Consider the following 22,582-nt stretch of genomic DNA (forward strand, 5'->3'; position numbering starts at 1 on the left):
GAAAACTATTAATAATTTTGAAAAATTATAAAAATTTAAAAGATTAGTTTTCTTATTGCATTTATAACATTAATATTATTATTATTATTAATATTTTAAATAAAATGTGTTTATATATATATATATATATATATATATATATATATATATATATATATATATATATATATATATATATATATATATATATATATATATATAAATAAATGTATTTATATATAAATGTATTTATTCACATTTATTATTTTTGTATGTTTAATTTATTATTTTAATTTATTTATTATTTTAATTTATTATTATAATTATTATTATTATTATTATTATAGCATGTATTATTACCATATAATTTAATTAATATTTAAATTTTCTATTATTATTATTGTTGTCATTAAAATACAATTATTTATTATTCTAAATGATTATTCATATTATTATTATTATTACTTTATTTTTGAGCCATTATTACTATCAATAGTAGTAGTAGTAGTAGTATATTATTATTATTATTATATAATTTATTTATTATTCTAATTATTATTAATATTATTATTATTATTATTATTATTATTAGTGTTAAAAAATGTTTGAAATCTTTTTTTTTTTTTTCTGATGGAGTATCATTTAAACAGCATTAAAGATTTAGGGACAAATTTAAGGACTCATGAAATTGTTCAAGAGATGTTAAAAATACAGATTATTTCCTATTACCTGTTTGTAATGTTCTGTTTTTTAAAAAGTCCTGAACGTTCAGATGTATCACTTTCTACAGAAACATTGGTAATTATAAAATCGTTATTGATCCCTGAGTAACACTAATAATTGATCATAATTGAGCAGCAAATACTATTACCTAATGTCATTTATTCCTGTGATTCAAAGCTGATTTAACTCCAGTCTTCTGCCACAATCTTTCAGAAATCATTATAATATACTGGTAGTATGTTATAATGTTTTCTGAAGGATTATATATACTGCATGGTTTCTGCTACATTCATTCTTCCATGGTGGGGCGCCATGCCAAAATTCATCCCGCCACGGCTACATTACAGCTTTTCATTCAAAATATTTTATTTTAATAATAGCAGGTAATAGTCGCACCAATTGCACGATTTTTCTGCAATCATAGTAGTGCTGTGCGTCATTTGTTTAACCCTTTAAGGTTAGGTGCTGACTGACTGACTGACAGGAGCATGATGCGTGAGGCCAACAAACTACTTATAGCCGTTTCACTTTACTTCAGGACGCATTAATATCGCTCTGTAGGTCTATAGGAGACAAAAAGGCCTGCCGCCACAGCTGGGAAAAATCCTAGAGGTAACACTGTACTGGTAGTATATTATAATGATTTCTAAAAGATTATGTGGCAGAAGACTGGAGTTAAATCAGCTTTGAAGTTACATCAAGTATATAATAATCAAAAATGGTAATTTAGAATGTGTTTTGATCAAATAAATGCAGATGAGGTGAGAAAAAACTTCCCAAAAGAAAAATCCTGATCACAAACTTTTGGGATTGGTGAAGTGATTTCTTGTTGAAATGTTTATAGATGTTTTAACACTATCTTTCTGTTTTTGTGTATGTCTGTCAGCCGGAGTGTGCAAACTACATTAAGCTGGTTCAACATTATAACAGCACTCATCTGCTGGCATGTGGCACTGGAGCCTTCAGTCCTGTGTGTGCTTACATCAGAGTGAGTCGTGGAGCAGAGGTAAAGCACACTTATATAAAAATATGTAGTGCTAAAATAATTGTGTTACTTAAAAAAATATATTTACATGAAAAAAACATATTCAAAACAAATCTAGTTCCTAAAGGTCTATTACTATTAATGGAAACTTTTTTTTAAGACTAGTTAACATAATTAGACAGTTAGATAATAAGGTAAGGTGTTTTGTTTTTGTTTTGTTTCATTTTGTTTTGTTTTGTTTAGTTTAGTTTGTTTTGTCTTTTTTTGTCCTTGTTTTATTTTTGTTTGTCCTTGTTATTTTTGTTGTTTTTTTTGTTTGTCCTTGTTTTGTTTTTGTTTGTCCTTTTTGTTTTGTTTGTGATTGTCTTGTTTTGTTTGTTATTTGTTTTGTTTGTGCTTGTTGTATTTCTTTGTCCTTGTTTTTTTTTTGTCCTCGTTTTGTTTTTGCTTTTCCTTTTTTGTGTCATTGTTTATTTATCCTTGTTTTGTTGTTTTTTTCTTTGTCCTTGTTTTGTTTTTATTTCTCCTTGTTTTGTTTTTGTTTTCTGCTTTGTGTTTGCTTTGTTTGTTTTTGTTTTTGTTTATCCTCTGTTTTGTTTTGTTTGCTTTGTTTTTTTGTTTTGTTTGTCCTTGTCATGTTTTGTTTTGTTTGTCCTTGATATGCTTTATTTTGTTTAGTTTGTCCTCGTGTTACACGTAAAAAAGACTTCAGTCAGTCAATTTCAGTTGTTAAACCAATGTGAATGAATGTGAACTTTAACATTTAAAAACATTAATTTGTTAGGACCTATGAAATAAATAAATAATTATTTTTTGTTTCCAAGGAAGGAAAAATACTCAAAGTAGATGTAAGGTGAAAAAACACCATGTTTTAAAGTCATAACATGCGTCACACTTGTTGACAGTCTCAGAGAAGCCTCTGTGACCACAGAGCCTATGAAGCTTTTTATTCAATATTTTATTATAGACCACTGTGGCCTGTCAGCTGTCTCCTGTCCTCTTTCTGTGCTGTTTGTCCTCTGAGGAATGTCTCGTAGTGACTCACAGGTGAACTCAGTCCAGTGTTGTGCTGTTGTTTGTCACCAGAGGCCGAGCTGGAAATCTGTGCCTATATTCACACACGCATAAACTCCTGTCGTAATTAAAACCAGTCCGAGCTGTAAGAAGTTAGAGCTCTTAACATCTCGAGACACTAAAACACTGGTCGTGTTTTGAGTTTTCAAATCTTTGATTGTAAAATGATCCAGATGTTTGTGACACAATGAGGTTTAGCAGCACATTTGGGTTTGGAGGACAGTTTGATAACACAATGGCTGATATTCAGCCCGCTGGAAGGTGAAAGGAAAAATATGCTTAAAAGCACAGGGAATTGTAGGAATGTTAAAAATCTGGTGGTTAAGAGGGGCAAAGAATGAAGAATGTGACCTACATCATTACTGTACTGTGTAATATTTGGAGGTTTTTATGCTTCCCTTGAGGCTAACCTGCCAATAATGGTACATCAGTTTTAAGCCGCCTTTGCTGCTTTTTACTTGAAATAATAAGCGGTACAGGATAAGGATTCTGAACCAGTGATATTTTACACAAAGGTACTTGTGTAGCTTTTATTGATATTTAAATAATATTTAAAATTTTGCATTTTTGTTGATTTTTCATTTTAGAATTGTAATAAAATAAGTTATCATAAGTGACTGTTGTTTTTAGTTTTAGCCATTTTTTGTATTTTCGTTATTTGTTATATATTTATATATTTTTATTATATAAATTGTTTTCGTTTTTTCTTAAGTGCTTTTTATACAATTGTTATTGAATATCAGACGGAATATTCATGGAATGTCATTAGATGAAAACCTTAGAATTTTTAATTAAACTAGTTAAAACAAGTTGAAATAAAACAGCAAGCTACTTCTGAAATTAAAAACATAATGTAAGTCTAAACTAAAACACAAAATAAATAAAACGATAAATAAAATTAGCATACTCGTGTAATATGTTATATAAAATGTAAAAATGAGTTAAAATGAGTTAGATTCAATTTTAATAATATACATCTGACAAACGTTACAAAAAACTCTACATGAAGTATTTACATACACATACAAGCACAAAAAACAAAACTGAACATGTACTTGTCCTAAACTAAAATTAAATAAATATCACTGAATGTCATTCTCTCCACTACCTATCTCTAATGAACTCCGCAATAGTAAAGTGGCATAGTTCTTCCAGGTTTTTCTTTCTGAAGTGACTTCAACAGCAGTATGTGATGAAAACATTGCTCTCCACAGAGATTTGGTTTGTTTTAATCTGTATGACAGGAAGTTTTATCATTCTCACTCTGTTAAAATATCCAACCAAACATCCAGACAAGCGAAAACAAACATCTCCGTCCTCCCAGGAGAATCCCAGTCAAATTACAGAGCACTAATCACAGAGAGTGAGCTTTATTTGAAGAAAAGAGCAAAGACGAGATGTTTATTTGAAGGAAACTGAGAATCTGGAATCTTTCCTGTGCTGCGTCGTGGCAGGCAGCCTGCACACTTTATCACCATTTTTTTCATGATACTAAAATTTCATGATAAAAAGAATTATAAGGCCTGTATGAAATCTTATGTTTTTTTTTTTTCTTAACTTCTTTTGATAACATTTTTCCAATTTAATTTAAAGGTTAAGCGTTCATGCATCTGCTTTGTCCCAGAGATATATTTACCGGTAAAGGGCCTGTTCACACATGTGATGTTTATTTATAAACTTATTTCGAGAGGATCACGTGCTTATGATTGCTAGCAGCTGGATCCGCATTACCCAATTCTCAATGCACCAATCAGATGATTCCTAAGCTAATACAAATACCCTGGGTTACACACCACCGTTATCTTCGTTTTGAAGAATCCCCCCGTCCACCCCTACTCCTTCTTTTTCCTAGATGGGTGACACGGTGGCCCAGTCATCAGCACTGTTGCCTCACAGCAAGAACTCTGGTTCCAGGCTTTACCAAACTAGCAGATGTTTCTGTGCTGAGTTTGCACTTTCTCCCCGTGCTCACCTTGGTTTCCTCCCACAGTCCCCGGTTTCCTCCCACAGTCCAAAAACATGCAACTTAAGTTAATTGACTAATCCAAATCAACACCATAGACATGCTTCTAGTAAGTTATCTCTTAAGAGCAATCACTATCTGTTCATTAGTTACTACAGCAGGGGAGTTCTCGAGATCTACCTGAGCTCAAACTCCCCTCTCGCCTTGCAATGGGAGGGAGCCCCAGGCTTAAGGATATCATGTGCTCAGGGCTTTCTCTCCAGGGACAGCATTCCAAACAAGCTTATTATAAATCATCAGCTAAGTGTGAACTCTTGAAACCAAATTTTGTCTCTATGTGGGGCCATTGACAACATTATTAGACCTTTTTTTTTTCTCTGCTAAAATGAAACATTTAAAATGATCAGATTCCCTCTTGCATTATATTCAACATTATAAAGGCTAGAGAAGTTATAGTGACACTGTTAAACATTTTAAGCAACATATAAAAACCAATGTGGACACTTGTGAAACAGCCAAATTGCTTCTCTTCTATATAAGTGGCTGAATTACATAGATGGTGGACTAAGATCATGTGGGGGTAGAATTCATTTATTTAGTTCTATATGTAGTTCTATAGTTTAAGCATACATGTATTTTGTTACATATATTCTAAAGCACACTGTAAAAAGAAAAAAAAAAAATTATATTATTGGAAAAATAACTGTGCATTCTCAAAAAATAAATGTCATTCTAATGTGGTCAGAACCAAAGTTTACATGACTGCTCTCTAAAGTCCTCTCAAGTGGTGGAATTCTACATTCTGATTGCATTACTGCATCCAAAATGGTGAAAAGCCTTGGAGTAACGATTGATGACCAACTAAACTTCTCTGACCACATTTCTAGAACTGCTCGATCGTGCAGATTCGTACTCTATAACATCAGAAAGATCTGACCCTTCTTATCTGAGCATGCAGCTCAACTCCTTGTTCAAGCTCTTGTTCTCTTCAGACTGGATTACTGCAACTCTCTACTAGCGGGGCTTCCAGCTAACTCTATCAAGCCTCTTTAGCTGCTCCAGAACGCAGCAGCACGAGTGGTCTTTAATGAACCTAAAAGAGCACATGTCACTCCGCTGCTCATCCGTTTGCACTGGCTGCCAGTTGCTGCTCGCATCAAATTCAAAGCTCTGATGTTTGCCTACAAAGCGACTTCTGGCTTTGCTCCTTCTTATCTGTTCTCACTTCTGCAGATCTATGTGCCCTCCAGAAACTTGCGTTCTGTGAATGAACGTCGCCTCGTGGTTCCATCCCAAAGAGGGAAGAAATCACTTTCCCGAACTCTTGCATTCAATCTGCCCAGTTAGTGGAATGAACTCCCTAACTGCATCAGAACGGCAGAGTCACTCGCTGTTTTCAAGAAACGACTAAAAACTCAACTATTTAGTCCCCACTTCACTTCCTAATCTGCAATTGCCTCTCTGTATACACTAACTGTACTCAAAAAAAAAAAAAAAAAAAATACTAATGCTTTCCTTCTTAGACTTTACAGACCTGAAACTTGCTAATAGCACTTATGCATTGCTGCTCTTATAGTTGTGTAAATTGCTTCCTTGTCCTCATTTGTAAGTCGCTTTGGATAAAAGCGTCTGCTTAATGACTAAAATGTAAATGTAAATGTGATTAATTGCTGCTGAACCAATTCATAGCTCATTACCATAAAGTTGACCGGATTTCAACTCTCCTCTCTGCTCACAACCACCCAAGATGCACCCAAGTAGCTTTTACAGCTTAATGGCGGTGTGAATACAAATTTTCAGTGCAAACTGCAACTGAATTAAAAACGTCCCCCTTCTTAGTATTGATCAATCCGTCAATTACAGATTTCCTTGAAATTCCATTTATATGGGTGAATTCCACAACTCTGTCCACATGTTCTGCATCCTCCCTAGAATTTCCTTCTCACTCCATTCCCTGTCTTTATCCCAGCGCGTCTGCGAAATCAGAACTCATTGGTGGGAATAGGAAGCACTTCTGGCCGCCTGACCCTCCGGCAGAGGTAAAGGAGAGAGCCACGGGCGTTCTGGAGATCAGAGCGGGTTTAATTAGAGGAGACAGGCTTCAGCGGGACGCCTGATAACTCCAGTGCTCAGCTGCAGGACGCCAGCACACGCCTCAGTCTGAAACCACTGCTCCCACAACACTGAGACATTCACGAGACACATCTGCATCCCTGCGCACAAGAAATCTACTGCCAGATTGTATATTCTGCAAAACGTCATGTGTTAAATTTGCAAATTCTGTGCGAATGAATGGCTTGGCTTCAGCTACGCACTAAAGCATACACAGTCAAATTAGCCCTCCTGTGAAAAAAAAAAAAAATAAAATTATATATATATATATATATATATATATATATATATATATATATATATATATATATATATATATATATATATAATTTTTTTTTTTTTTTTTTCAAAATTTTTCTGAAATGATGTTTAACAGAGCAAGGAATTTCACAGTATTCCCATAATATTTTTTTTTCTTCTGGAGAAAGATTTGTTTTATTTTGGCTAGAAGAAAAGCAGTTTGAATTTTTTTAAACCATTTTAAGGTCAATATTATTAGCTCCATTAAGCAATATAGTTTTTTTTTTTTCAATTGTCTACAGAGCAAACTACTGTTGTAAAAGAACTTGCCTAATTACCACAACTACCTTAAATAAATAAAAAACCTTCTTTCCAGTCAACATAAATTGGGGAAAAACTATAGAGGGGGCTAATAATTCTGACTTCAACTGTACAGGACATTTGTGTTTTTCATCACAATCATCAAATACACAAACTCTGAAAGACATTTTTAAAAAAGAAACTTAATTAAATTACTCCAGAAGTGTATTGTGCTATTACGTGTTACTATTCTGTACAGTAGAATCTAACACTCCAAAAATAATGGGTTAAGTTTTTGTAATCCAACAATGGGTCAAATATGTATATATAAAATATAATATATTAAACAAACAGTTGATTTGAGTGTCATTTAAAATTTATAGAAAAAAAAAATGACCCAATGTTGAGTTTGTCCATATTTGACCTTATGTTGGGATAAAACAACCCATCACTTGTTGGAGTGAAGTAGTAATGATACTATAAACAATCACAATATTGCCAATAGTAATAATTACAAAAAGAAAACTTTTATAAATATTGCACATCTCTAATAACAGCATGATAAACATTTCTAAAACATCTTTTATTAAAAAAAGATGCTTTGTATTTTGTATTTTTTATTTTTTTTGCAATATTGTGCTTGAATTTAATTGTATTATCGTTTGATTTCTAAATATGTTTGACTAAATATTATTTTAATAAATATACCTATTTAATAAATCTGTTTTGTTTGAATGCATTAAAATACATTGCCTATATTCACTGAGAAATGGATAAAATACTCATTTTCAAAATGGGCTGTACTCTGTTACGCTGAGCACTGTATATAATTGAATAAACTAAATTACATTTATTTTTAATTACATTAAAAACTGAAAATGTTTATGGATTGCTTCAGACATGCTTGTTTACAAAATAATTTTAAATCTTAATAACAATTTTAATATTTATTCATAATTTAGAATTTTAAAAATACTTTTTTTTATTGGAATTACTTAAAAATGTGACATCGGGAAAGTATTTCAGAGGGAAATAAATTAAAAATTGCTAAGCCCTTAATTATTTGTAATTAAATTCAGGGTGCGAATTATATATTGACAGTAGGTGGGTTGGTGGGGGGTGATTACATCTAGTTTATTTGAGGGACATTGAGTGGTTCTCAATGACATTTCATTAATTTTTTAACAATTGATATTAAGTAAATGGTGACAGGTTTGCTTTCCTGCTCCTATTAATGGATGACCATGAAAGACTACATATTTTTTTATTTTACTGTTAAACTTCCATGTGCGAGCCAGTGTATTATAAAATATAAACTTTTACAAACACCTACAAACGCTTTTTTTAAAGAAATATCTTTTGTGAACACTTATACTGTCTGTGGGGGCTCTAGATTTGCCTGTTTGAAACCGTTGAATAATATTTTTGGTGCTAACATGCATTCACAATGGTATAAACCATTATAGGGTTGGTCAAATGTATAGTGTAGTTATCTATTATTTAAATTATTAATATTATTTAAGATGCAGATCAGAGCAAACTATTTCTAAACTATTAATGTTTATATACATGTTATTTTTATGTCCTTCAGGAAGATCAAGTGTTAATTATGAGGGGGTCAGACCCCCCCCCCCCCCCCAAACCCCTCTAATTTGCGCCTTGATTAAATTGTGTAAGAATCATGATTTCAGTTAATTAAACATGAATAACCAAACATTTTTGATTGCTAACATTTTATTTAACTTTTACAATGGATTTCAGTATAATTCACTTTTTTGTCATTAATTTATTCGGACATGCTGTTTTACTTAATTAAACTATTAACATTTATTATGCACATGCATCTCTGTACGTGAGATACTGTATGGGCTTCACATTCAGATATACACACAGTGACTGAGATGGATACACATACCTGCACAGTTATACACACACTTGGCTCTGGATTGCAGGGATGACATGTTGCAGATGTAGCGATGATGACAGGAGAGACTGATAAAGCTGCAGAGACACAGAACAGAACAGAGAGAGAGAGGGAGAGACGGTGACAGTGTGTTTTTATTCATACACTGGCATGCATTTGTTCTCTAACATCAGGAATATAAGCACCGTTCGACCCTTTGCACCCATACACCCATCACAGCACACCGTTCCCCCGCACTGTCTTTTCTTTCGACAAACCAGAGCATTCTCATGGGCTTTACACTCACTTCTGTACTAATACACCCTTGTCATTCCTCACTCGCACCTTATTTAGATAAATACATAATACTCTTTTAAAACCTAGTGAACATCCTTGAGGGCTTTACCAAAGGGCTAAGATATCTGAGAAATCCTACAAAGCGGTTAGATCACATGAAATGTCAAATGAAGGATGTTCTTTCACACAAGTATTATTCAAATCTTTTTTTTTTGTTTATCAGATGTTTAATTCAAAACCAGATTCATTCCGCAGCTGGCCATCTGGATTAAGTGATGTACGTCATTGATGACAGTGAATATAGAAGCATATCATAACAGCTAACAGTTTACCGGAAATGCCTGTGATGACCAATCAAAAATCAGGACATAGCCATAAATCTATAGCCATTCCAAATGCAGAATAGACAGTCTTCAGTCAGAAAATGCTTATTGTATTTTTTATACATTGTATTATGCTGTTTGTATATGTGTATATATATGTATGTGTATATATATATATATATATATATATATATATATATATATATATATATATATATATATATATATATATTTATTTATTGTGTCCATATATTGTGTATATATTGTGACCTTGTGTCCATCCACAAGGTGTACATGTGAATTTGTGAGTGCGTGACTATGATTACCTCATCAGCCTTACAGTGTGCTGATTATCATGTGAATCTCTTACTATTTCATCTCGGATAGTACTTCAGGCACATAAAACACACTAAAAAAAAAATAATAATATATATATATATATATATATATATATATATATATATATATATATATATATATATATATATATATATATATATCCAGTGAGTGGCAGTGTCAGGGTTGGTGAGGGGAAATGGGGAAAAAGGAGCGAGGACTCAAGTGCAGGAAAAATGGGTATTTATTAAATAATAAAAATAAAATAAAATGCAAAATAAACTACCCCGAGGGGGAAAACATTAACAAAACAAATACATACACATACAAACAGGACTGAGCAGACTGGCAAGGATGAGGACTGGAAACACGACAGGACAAGACTTCAAACAACAACATGTGATGATGAACTGGCACAGGACAGCAAATGTGAGGGGTATATAAACTGTAGAAAATTAACACACAAACAGGTGAACACAATTAACTAATAATGGGTTAACAAGGAGGGTGGGACAAGACAATAGAGCGCATGACACAGAGAGACAACACAAGCCATGCACTCACTTAACAGGACAAGAACATGCAGCCAATGAGAGAACTCATTAACCGCATGTTCATGACAACAAACACAACACTGAAGCACACGACAAAAGCACGGGACCACAATGTAAACACCGAGCCACGTGCTTTGACAAGAGACGCAAGACACGAGCACACGATAGATAAACACCTTACCGTGCGCTCACACATAAGCAACGTGCATGCTTCATCTCAGCGCCAACCAAAACTGAAACCAACTAGACAGAGGCGCCGAGAATAAAGCAGCGCGCTGCTGACAGAACAAACACAAACACTAGTACAAGAGCGTGCGCGTCTGAGGGACGCAGAGCGTGCGCGGCCACATCAAGTGGCAGCGCGCACACTCTGCGTACACCCACGACGGCGCGCGCGCGCACACACAGAGACAACCAGACATGAGTAGTGTCAGAGCTCTGCCACCAAAACAAGAATTTAAAAGGCCAAAGTGGCAGAACCCTGACAGGCAGTTCTGTGGGCACATGCCTTTTTGATGCCAGAGGTCAGAGGAAAATGGCCAGACTGGTTTGAGCTGATAGTAAGGCAACAGTAACTCAAATAACAACTCTTTACAACTGATGTACAGTGTGCAGAAGAGCATCTCTGAAAGAACAACTCAGAAAACCTTGAAGCAGATGGGCTACAGCAACAGAAGACCACACTGGGTGCCACTCCTGTCAGCTAAGAACAGGAAACTGAGGTTACAATTCACACAGGCTCACCAAAATTGGACAATAGAAGATTAGAAAAATGTTGCCTGGTCTGAGTCTCCATTTCTCCTATGACATTCGGATAGTAGTGTCAGAATTTGGCATCAACACTATGAAAGCATGGATCTATCCTGCCTTATCAACGGTTCAGGCTGCTGGTGGTGTAATGGTGTGAGGGATATATTCCTGGCACACTTTGGGCCCATTAGTACCAATTAAGCATTGTGCCAACATGACCACAGTGTACCCATCTTCTGTTGGCTGCATCCAACAGGATAAAGCGCCATGTCAAAGCACAAATCATCTCAGACTGGTTTCTTAAACATGACAATGAATTCACTGTACTCAAATCTCTTTTTTAAAATGCATTAAATAACACTCTTATATTACTGTATAAATAGTAAACTGTTAACATTATGCACTTCTTAAATTTGTCATTCAGTAACGATTCTGAATAATATATTTCCCCTTAGTGTTTATGAATGACACCGTTCTGCTTAGCTGGCACTGGCAGCTTATTTGGTTTTTTGGCCAAACCTTCACCCACGTCTCTGCTAGTTCCACTAACACTCAGTGTCATTGTTCTGTGGCCATCAGTTTGAAGCGATCTCCCACCTAACATTTCAACCCTCCGAACTGCACGCAACATGATCTCCAAACCTCCTGCTAATTTGAACCATGTGTCCATCCACAAGGTGTACATGTGAATTTGTGAGTGCGTGACCACGATTACCTCATCAGCCTTACGGTGTGCTGATTATCATGTGAATCTATTACTATTTCATCTTGGATAGTACTTCAGGCACATGAAACACTAAAATAAGCAGATACACTCACCACAAGCCCTGATGCGAACAGTTTGTTGATCACAAGACTGTGTGTTAAATGTCCTTTGAAGTACCTAGAAATACGCAGATTTCTTCGATGTGTGACAAACTCTATTTTGAAGATGAAGACAGGGCAGTCTAATCACATGGTTCTGGTGATGCATGACATGGCGGAAAGTTCCTATTTTTGCGATTAATGCTATATTTTCAAAGGAGATGTTTACATTATACACTTTACTCTGTGGTTCAAAAACATGTTTATTATAAATTACTACGTTTTTCCCCTTGCAGATATCTTCCCGACATCACAAAATAACAGATGAAACCATTCAAAAGCGCAGACACACAGTCTACATTATTATTTATTTAGTTTTGTAAGGGGGAAAAGTGCTCTACAATAATAATGTCTAGTTTTGACACAAGGGTTGCTTTTTTGTTCGGTTGATGAGCTTACTATCAACAAACATTCACTGCTGTGCATATAGATGTTAACGTTACAGTTGTTTATTCCACCAAAATGCCAGCTGCAAAAAAGACAGAGATTTCATTGCAGCGAAGGCAGGGTATGTTATTTATATTTTCTTGGATTTTGTATAAGGGTGGTGATGTTTGTATCTAATTTTTATATGACACATTAACATATGTAAGCTGAGAAAATATTATATACTATTCCATCTATGCTACTGAGACATTCCAAGCATGGGATGGGTCCTCCTGGTGTGGAGTTCCTCACAGCTCCAATACACATCTCTTGTCATTTGCTTACAGTAACCATGTGCTTTTTTCCATACACAATTGATCTGCTTGTGTTCTTCCTTCATATAACTTTGTCATGTTTGGTTTCATTTGACAGTTTATGACTTCAGCTTTGTAGTGATGAAATCAACAGAGACATTGATAGATGCCACTTTATCTCCTCAACTTTGCTCTCATGGTCAGCTGGTTTTGGGGGTTGGTTTTCACTTATGTTTGACAATGCTTTGACAATGCTTTGCTCAGGTAGATGTTGATCTGGGAGAATGGCTTTTACTCTGCGTCTCCCGCACACCGGTGCGTAGCCTCATATGCTAACAAAGGCAGTTTCACTGTCTTTGTTGCTCAGCAGTGCATATGTTACAGCTAATTTCTTTATTCAGTATGTTAGTTTGTTTCATATTACCTTCTAGATATTTAAACATGTAACTTAATAAACAACTTTGCCTGCTTTAAGCTTTGAGATTCTTTCTCTTTATCAATGATAATAACAACTTTAACAATGGATTTTAACATGCCTCCTTCAACTGCTTTCTGTTTCCGACTATTGGTTCAAAATAGCAGCGTAAGCTTCAAGTCTTACAACATATAATACAAATAGCTAGGCTTGTAATCTTTATTAGTGCGTCCAACGAATTATTGCATTCAAAAAAAGTTTGGACACATGGATGTATTGAATAAATGTTAGTTTCATGCCACCTTTTCTTCCATTTTTCAGCCAGTTTTTTCTTTATGAGCAAAACCTTTTGGAAATCTATAAAGCTGTTCAGCATTTCTTAATTTGGCTGATTTAAACCGCTATAAACAACATAAAACAAAAACATTTAGATGTTCTGACAGCGATTCCTACATAGAAGAAACACTTCCTGCCCTCCGTCTGAATTGTGTGCGTCATCAATGACGTCACAGAAAAACAACCTATAGTATTTTTAGCACCTCTGCTAGAGTTTCTGAGCTAAAATGCATCTAATTCATGCCAGCCAGTCTATAACAGCAATGTTGAACCTGTGTATGTGTTTCTCTTCTTAAAAAACAAACAAAAAAAGTAGTGTAGGGAATGCTGCTATTTTTACATTTATTTTAAAGTGCTTTCAAGCACTAATAAAACAGAAGCACAATTCTCTTGCAGTTTTTTTAACACATTTGAGATGTTGCCTTTCATAGATTAAAAGTGTAACGGGATTAAAGCAGGATAGGATGGTTAAATAAAAGGGAATTCCTGGAGACATGGGAGAGTTGACAGGTGTGGGTTGTACAATAAAGATCGTTATGTCTATAGAAGTTCTTCTAAAGATATCTGTGCAAGATATAAGAGTAGTAGTATATCCACAGCATCCTTTCCAAATGTACTCTCTGGCCACTGTCCATAATGTCCTTCTACCCATCTTCATATCTTCTAATTGGTTTTATTGAGTAAGTTTATATCGACATTAATAATCTGTAATTTTCACCAATAATAACCAATAATCGATCATTTTAATGTGATTAAGACAATACTCTGATTAAAGGTCTACCATGTAAACAGCTATTTCTGATTAATTTAGTCTGATTAAGGTTATAATCGAACTAAACAGAAATCGAATTAAAACATGTGGAGTATGCAGACTTTAGTCGCATTACTGAAGTGCAGTACGGATATGTAAATACCCTAATCAAACTATTACTGATGTGTCGAATTTGTGCCACATTTTGCGACAGGATAGTCTTTACAAACATGACTGTTTGACACTATTCTCTGCACCTGCCATGTTGGTGAAGGACCACAGACACCTGCATCAAGAAAGGCAGAGTTTTTTTCACCATACTGCGTGTGGCATCAAATTCCATTAAAACAGCACTCTTCCAGCAGTTCATACTCGCATCCAATATATTGTTTGTCACAGATGAATACAAGACATATTTTTGAATAAAAATGAAAGTGCCAAACTGCAATTAAAGTCAACAAATTAAAAGTGAAATACCCTACACTACATGAAACTTTGGAGGAAATGTGGATCACGTGGTGACGCAATGACGATTGAATTATGTGCTTCAACATGTAAAACAGGATCATGAAAGGAACATTCAAAAAGCAACTCATATGAACACCTTAATCATGTTAATGTCTTATTCAGATTAAGGCCAATTATTGCTGATGTCCATGTAAACATAGTCACTGTCTCCATGTGTCGTCTGGCACAGAACGGCTGTACCCATAAACATGCATGATCAGCACATGCTCACTGGAAAACCAAAGTCATTCAAATAACATGTCGACAGGAAATTTCTATGCAATATGCTTTTTCCTGTTGCCTGCAATAGCACTACTATGCTGATAAAATAACAGTTCTAGTCTTAACTCATTCACAAACTGTCAATGCAGTTTAGTATCAATGAGGATAGTTTATTGGCTTGTTTTTTTTTTAAATGATATATAGTTATTACAAAGCGTTTAGGTGCATCCAGAATTTTGGGGTTCGGCCATATCGGTGCATCCTTACTTCTAGATGAAAATTTTGTATTGGAGCGCACTCGCTTATACAGTAGATAACCTTAAGACTTGAAGGAAGATTTGTGGGTTTATAAAGGACCTTACGGCATGCGCCACAGCCAGCCTTTATGATTTATCCCCATAATTCTCCCATGTAACAGCACGCTTCATAAAGTGAAACTGAAGTTATGGCTTCAGCTGAGGATTTATTTCCATTCCCGTTTCATATGAAGTTAGAGGCATGAATGATATGGAAAAACGCCAACCCTACTGAATGATCCATAGACTGAAAGTGATGGATGGACCGGTGTTTGTTTCTCTAGGGATCACATGCTGTGAGAAGACACAAATCAAGCTAGTGAAAGGGTTTTGCGATACATTTTGCGTAGTATGTACTGTCATCTTCTGGTAAAAGCGACTCGTGTTGTGAGAGCAGAGAGAAAGTGATTGTTCAAAGAGCTTTTCATGGCCTTGAATCTCATTTTACCCTCCGTTGCTTCACCTGGATGTTTTATTTCCCTTGAGACCGCAGGAAATGCAGTGTGTGTCTAATGATGAAAAGCCACTGTAATATACACTGATACTGATGTGTTACTACATGATGCTCAATGATACAATTCGCCAGAGGGCTGATTGATTATTCCCCTTATTTTTTTTTCTAAGAACTGCAGATTTTTGCAGTGTCAGATTTCTGTTTGGTCTACCCTGCTGAAAATACCAGCTTAAACCAGCATGACTGTTCTGCTGTTCACCAGTAAATCTGCTGGAGGTGGTCGAAAAGAATCTTTCTCTTGCTGGTTTTAGGAAAGTAAATGTGACACCAGTTTATCAGCATCTCATACTGGTGACAAATGGGAAAAGCACAAAATGTGCTGGTCACCAGATGGTATTTAAAGTGGAGAAAACTTCACGAGGGAAGAATAACTTTTGAAAAGTATAGTTTTTATTATTGTGGAAACACATTTTCAAAAATTTGAAGTTTGATTAATCGAATTAATAGATTATTAATAAAATATTTGCAATCATTCATCACAATAATTGATTTAATATTCCTAATAATAACAACAACTATTTATTAGGATGAGGATGATGATAATAATAATAATTATTACTAGTTTTATTATTATTATTATTATTATTATTATTATTATTATTATTATTAAATCAATAATTGTGATTAATGTTTACAAATATTTTTTTCGAATAATCCGTTTGTTTAATTTATTTCATTATAATTTTAATGTGAATAACAATAAATATAATAATAATAATTATTATTATTATTGAATCAGTAACGTAATACAAATTGAAATCATAATACAAATATTCCATAAATCAATTTATCAAATTTATTTAATAATAATAATAATAAGTATTACTGTTATTCTTAAATCAACAATTATGATTAATGTTTACACATTTAATAATACTCTATTCCTTTGACTAATCAAACTGACCTCAAACTTTTGAAAATGTGTTTCCACAATAATAAAATCAACAATAAAAACAATAATAATTATTAATCAACAACTGACATAGCTATACTTTTCAAAAGTGACGTTTTCTTCACTTTAAATACTCTGGTCACCAGCAAAGTATTCAATTTGAATAATAATAGTTGTTATAAAATCAATGCATGTGATTTTAATGTTTACAATTTTTTTTAATAATAATCAATTTGTTCAATTTATTTGATAACTGGAATAATATTAATAATAATAATAATTACTATTATTATTATTATTACAATAATAACAATATTTACTAACAGTATTCCTAAACTGTATTATTATTATTATTACTATTATTATTGTCACATTGTGGTAAAGGTGTGTTTTATGTGCTTTACAGCAGGAGCGAGAGTTCAGGTTGGAGTCTGACCACATAGAGAGTGGCAGAGGAAGAGTCCCATTTCATCCCAACAGCCCTTTAGCATCAACCGTCTACCGTAAGTGTTCATCTCTACAAACAAATAAATAAGTTTTGTTTTCAGTCATTCATCCTTAAATTTATTTCATATACTTTCACTTTCCTAAAGCCAAATATTTTGCATTATTATGCTTTATGCCTATTTAAATTCCTCTTTTCATCATTTTTTAATTTATTATTATTATTATTATTATTATTATTATTATTATGTAGACATTGTTGTTGTTTATATTATATATTGTTGTTGTTTTTGTTGTTGTCATCATCATTATTATTATTATTATTAGTAGTAGTAGTAGTAGTAGTATTTTAACAGTTGAATATAATTACTCCTATTTATAATATATTTATTTAATATTTTTCTTATGTTGAAATTAATATTTTAGATAATTTTTATATAATCTTGTTATAATTTATTATGAATAATAACAGTAATAATAATCCAGTCATTCAGATTTTTAAGCATATATCCTAAGCATTCTTACACAAAATATTAATGGATATCCTTTAACTTTTCATCTAATTTCATGTACAGCTAAATATTTCTTATGCCTTAGTGTCCTTATTTTTCTCCTCACCATCTTACTGTTCAGTGTTTGTGTATGTACGTGTGTGTGCGGTCTTGAAATCTGAAAGGAAGAGAGTGTTTTTATCCAGAGGCCACAGAGCATGAAAGCTTTTTATAACACTCGATGCTGTGGCTGAATCACGGAAAATTGAGAGATGAATCTAATGACTTCCTTTCAGTTTGTGTTCCTCTGGGTTATTATTCAGTCTCTTCCAGCATCAGGATCCTTTTCGAAGCGTTTTGAAGCTAAATTGATATTGGCCTGTAGATCATTACTTCTTGACTCAAGGCAGGATTTATTGCTCCAACTGCTGAAACTGAGAGTTTTTTTACAGTGTCTGCAGTGAATCCTAGTGGTGAATTGGTGTATAACAAACAGAATGACTTCTCTAATACTGGTGTGTTTTTTGTGTGTGTGTGTGTATTTGATTGACAGGTGGAGAGCTGTTTGTGGGCCTGTACACTGATTATTGGGAGAATGATGCCGCTCTATATCGTTTAGGCAATCACAGCTTCATCAGGACTGAAGTGGGCGACAGACAGCAGCTGAACGGTGAGAGGAAAAACATCTTAATATATATAAACACTTGTTGTTTTGTAGATGGCCTAAATGATATATAAAATTTACAACATTGCCAAAAGGTAAGTAGGTAATTTGTAAATAAATTCTAGCCTTTATTTTTTATATCAGCCACAAAACTTCTTATGCATCGTTTCATTTACAAAAGCATAACAAAATGGGGAGACACATCTGATTTTGATTATGATGATAATTATGATTATGCTGATTATTTAATCAAATTATACAATTTAAACCAATACAATTTATCATAATTGAACTTAGTAGTACTTATTCACAATATTATTATTATTATTATTATTATTATTATTATTATTAATATATAGCAATAATAGTGGTTTTTGCTGCTGTTAGTTATATTGTTTAATCAAAATATACAAATTAAACTAATCAACTATACCGTATTTAAACTTTGATTTGCTTATTCACTATATTAATAAAAATAAGTTTATTATTTTTGTTTTTGTTGTTTTTGTAGTTACTGTTTATATTATTTAATCAAATTATACAATTTAAACAAATCAGTTATATCACAACAAAAGTATTTTGAAGTATTTTTATTATTGTTGTTGTTTTTATTATTATCATTTTTATTGATTATTATTATTATTATTATTATTATTGTTGCTGTTGGTGTTATTATCATTTTTATTGATGTTACTATTATTATTATTATGAGAATAGTTTATCTGCTCATTCTTTTCTTTCTTTTAAAAGCTAAATAGAGCTCTAACAAGTTTGGTGGAAAACTAAGTTCACATCGTCCACATTCTAAAATTTACATTATAACGGGATGTCCCGATCAGGTTTTTTTGCCCTCGAGTCAGGGTCCTTGGATCTTGAGTATCTACCGAAACCTGATTCAATACTTCTGTAGTACATAAAAAATTAATAAAGAATAGCGAAAAAAAAAAAAAACTAATCCAGGATGTTCCTTTATTTTTATTTTTTTTTAATTCACCTTATTTTAACATTCAACAACTCTGTTAATAAACCGAGCAATCATGTGAGGTAAATTCTTCACTTTTGGACTTTAGTGCAACAGAAAAAAAAAAAAATCTAATATAAAAACAAATAGTACCTCAGCTTAAAATACCAGACAGGCGATCCCAAGTGTAAATATCTCACAGTTTGCTATGGCAATGGTAAGATATTGCAATGTTGTCGTCATCAACTTTATAATACCTTCAGACCGCAGATATACTGTTTCCGTGTTCTACTTTGCCGTCATTTAACCAATAGCATCTCTGTACCAAAGTGATGTTGTGCCGCACACGTTACTGTTTCTGTGTGAAGTCAAGAAAGATGCCTAACTCTGTGCCACCGTATAACTATAGATGTGTTAAAAAATAATAAGACTATATATATAGTTTGACATATATTTTTATATACATATATTTTCCAGTCCTGATCGGGAGGTAACGTCTGATTCCGATTGAGTCTAAAACCATGTGATCGGATCTGGGCATTCCTAATTATAACTGACACATTTGTTTGTTTGTTTGTATTTTATATTTTTGTATTTTATTTTTTTTTTATTTATTTTTTTTTTTAATAGTTTGACATTTTATTAAAATAAAAGTTTTTTTTTTTTATTCCTCCTTTCTTTTTTTAATCAGATTTTATTTAATTTTTTTATTATGTTTTATGTATTGTTTTAATATTTACATTGTAATATAGCAGGAATGTGATTCTTCTGATTCTACTGGGCTCGTCTTCCTTTTTTATCCTCGGCTAATCACATGTCTGAACAAGCAACTGCTTTAAAAATGTAAAAATAATAATTTAAATACATTTAAATCAAGTAAATAAAAAAAATATATAAGGCATTTTGTTGTTTAAAATCAACTCCAGCTAAAAAGTGCACTAATAAGTAGGATCTAACTTAGAGTGACAATATGAAAATTACAACTTTTAGTACAATTAAGTCTCAGACATAGTCACTACCTACAAAACGGCCGTGCATATAAATGTGCATATGGATAAAATGGAGCATTAATTCAAAAGTGAAGCACAGGTTGTCATATGTGTGTGGTTTAGGGAGGCCTGTGTTGCCCTGCTGTGAGCTGCTTTAATGCTTCCCTTTGGCTGTATATCATCTCCTGCAGTCATACAGGAGCTCTGGCCTTCAGCCCAGATGCACACGACAGAGACTGATGTTTTTAACATGCGTATCACTGAAGCCTCATCAGAGGTGCAGATCACACATCAGACCCACACCAGTGTGACTGAACGAAATCCTACTGCAATGCTGCTGCCACTGTATTATACCCTGCACAAAGCCCAATCGTTCTGAATGGATGGAACTGGAAAAACGAAATGACAAGGCTCAGACAATGCTCATTTATTGTGTTGTTACATTGGTAGTGTTCTCTAAAAACTATATTAAAATCTTAAAATGTGGTTTTTACTTTTTGGTTATTTTAAGCTAATTAATAAATGTTCTAAATGACTACATTTGCATTGTAAATTGTAAAGAAAGGTCATAAGTAGTTTACAGAGTGAAAATAAAATTAAGTTTTGCACAATTAAAATATGTATAAAGTCAAAATTGTTAGACGCCGTGTGAACTTTAATTATTTTCTTTCAAATATTGCACAAATGTTTAACAGAGTGAAGATTTTAACACATTTTTGAACCTAATAGTTTTAATAATTAATTTTTCATAGCTAATTATAATTTATTTAGCAATTGCCATGATGACAGTACTTAATATTGCAACCCAGGCTCATTCTGAAAACGCACCGCTAATACATTTTTGGAGAGCACCAAATTCGCAACTTTTTTTTTTTTTTTTTTGCACAAATATCTCCCTCAAGTGCCATTCTCACCTGCTGTTCTTGCGTAAATCCACTAGAGGCAGTTGTGGACTGATTGACTTACTGAATGACAAACCGATAGACTGACCCACCCTCTTCATTTCCTAAACCTAACCAATCTCTGCGTTTCAAGTCCATACATGGTGAGCTACTAAACATACTGGTAACAGCGGGAAAGCCATATGGAGGTCAGGGGTCAGCTGGTGGAACGCGAAAAGGATTGGCATCATACTACTCAATAGCGATTGTTTTCAAGACGAAATGCAGCCATACCTACTTCTTACTACATAATTTGCCATCTTAAGAAATGTAAATAGCGCTACGTTTTCACAATGTGCCCATGTTGTATTATTGTTGTATTATTATCTATATTGTACTAGTTATTCAAGATACTAGTATTCAGCTTAAAGTGTAATTTAAAGGCTTAAATAAGGTAAATACTGTAGGTTAACTATGCAAGTTAGGTTAATAAGGGAAGTCACTGGACAACAGTGGTTTGCATATCAAAAAAAGTGAAAACCAAAATATTATGGGAGCTAATAATAATGTCTTTATAAATGTTAAATAAATAACTTTAATTCCAGCCAAACAAAAATAAATAAACCTTTCTCCAGAAAAAGATGGATGTAAAAGGAATATCATGTCATTTCTTCATTAAACATCACTCATTGAATATTGCATTTGCCTTTTACTGTATATATGGTCGGATACAAGTGGCCGAAATGAGTTTCCTTCGCAGCGTGGCAGAGCACACCCTTATAGATAGGGTGAGGAGCTCTGTCACCCGGGAGAAGCTCGAAGTAGAGCCGCTGGTCCTCCACATTGAGAGAAGTCAGCTGAGGTGGGTCGGGCATTTGTTTCGCAAGCCTTCTGGTCGCCTACCTAGGGAGGTGTTCCAGGCATGTCCCACCGGGCGGAGGCCTGGGGCAAGATCCAGGTCACGCTTTAGGGACTATAGCAGCGTCTCAAATGGCACACTATGCACTCATGCACTAAGTGCTTCTCTACTTACACACTCAACAGCATAGTACAAGTACTGTCGTCCCAAATGGCACACTAATGTTTTTTTACTAAGCAGAAATTCAAGCCGTTTCCCTGATGACATTTGACGGTTG

General features: G+C 33.6%; 1 protein-coding gene across 15 annotated transcripts in view; it reads left to right on the forward strand.

Annotated features, from left to right (window-relative positions):
* The window catches only part of sema3e (sema domain, immunoglobulin domain (Ig), short basic domain, secreted, (semaphorin) 3E), a 128,671-nt gene that overhangs the window by 79,552 nt on the left and 26,537 nt on the right, over positions 1-22,582 (forward strand). For all 15 annotated transcript variants that reach the window (XR_012393741.1, XR_012393740.1, XM_073929318.1 and 12 more), the window contains 3 exons: positions 1,589-1,708; positions 17,423-17,519; positions 18,505-18,621. Coding sequence is in view for 13 of the 15 variants with exons in the window: in XM_073929318.1 (XP_073785419.1) it covers positions 1,589-1,708; positions 17,423-17,519; positions 18,505-18,621 (334 nt within the window). In the remaining 2 variants the exon portion in view is untranslated. The remainder of the gene's footprint in view (positions 1-1,588; positions 1,709-17,422; positions 17,520-18,504; positions 18,622-22,582) is intronic.

This window comes from Danio rerio, chromosome 18, assembly GCF_049306965.1.
Source record: "Danio rerio strain Tuebingen ecotype United States chromosome 18, GRCz12tu, whole genome shotgun sequence".
In the NCBI taxonomy this organism is placed as follows: Eukaryota; Metazoa; Chordata; class Actinopteri; order Cypriniformes; family Danionidae; genus Danio; species Danio rerio.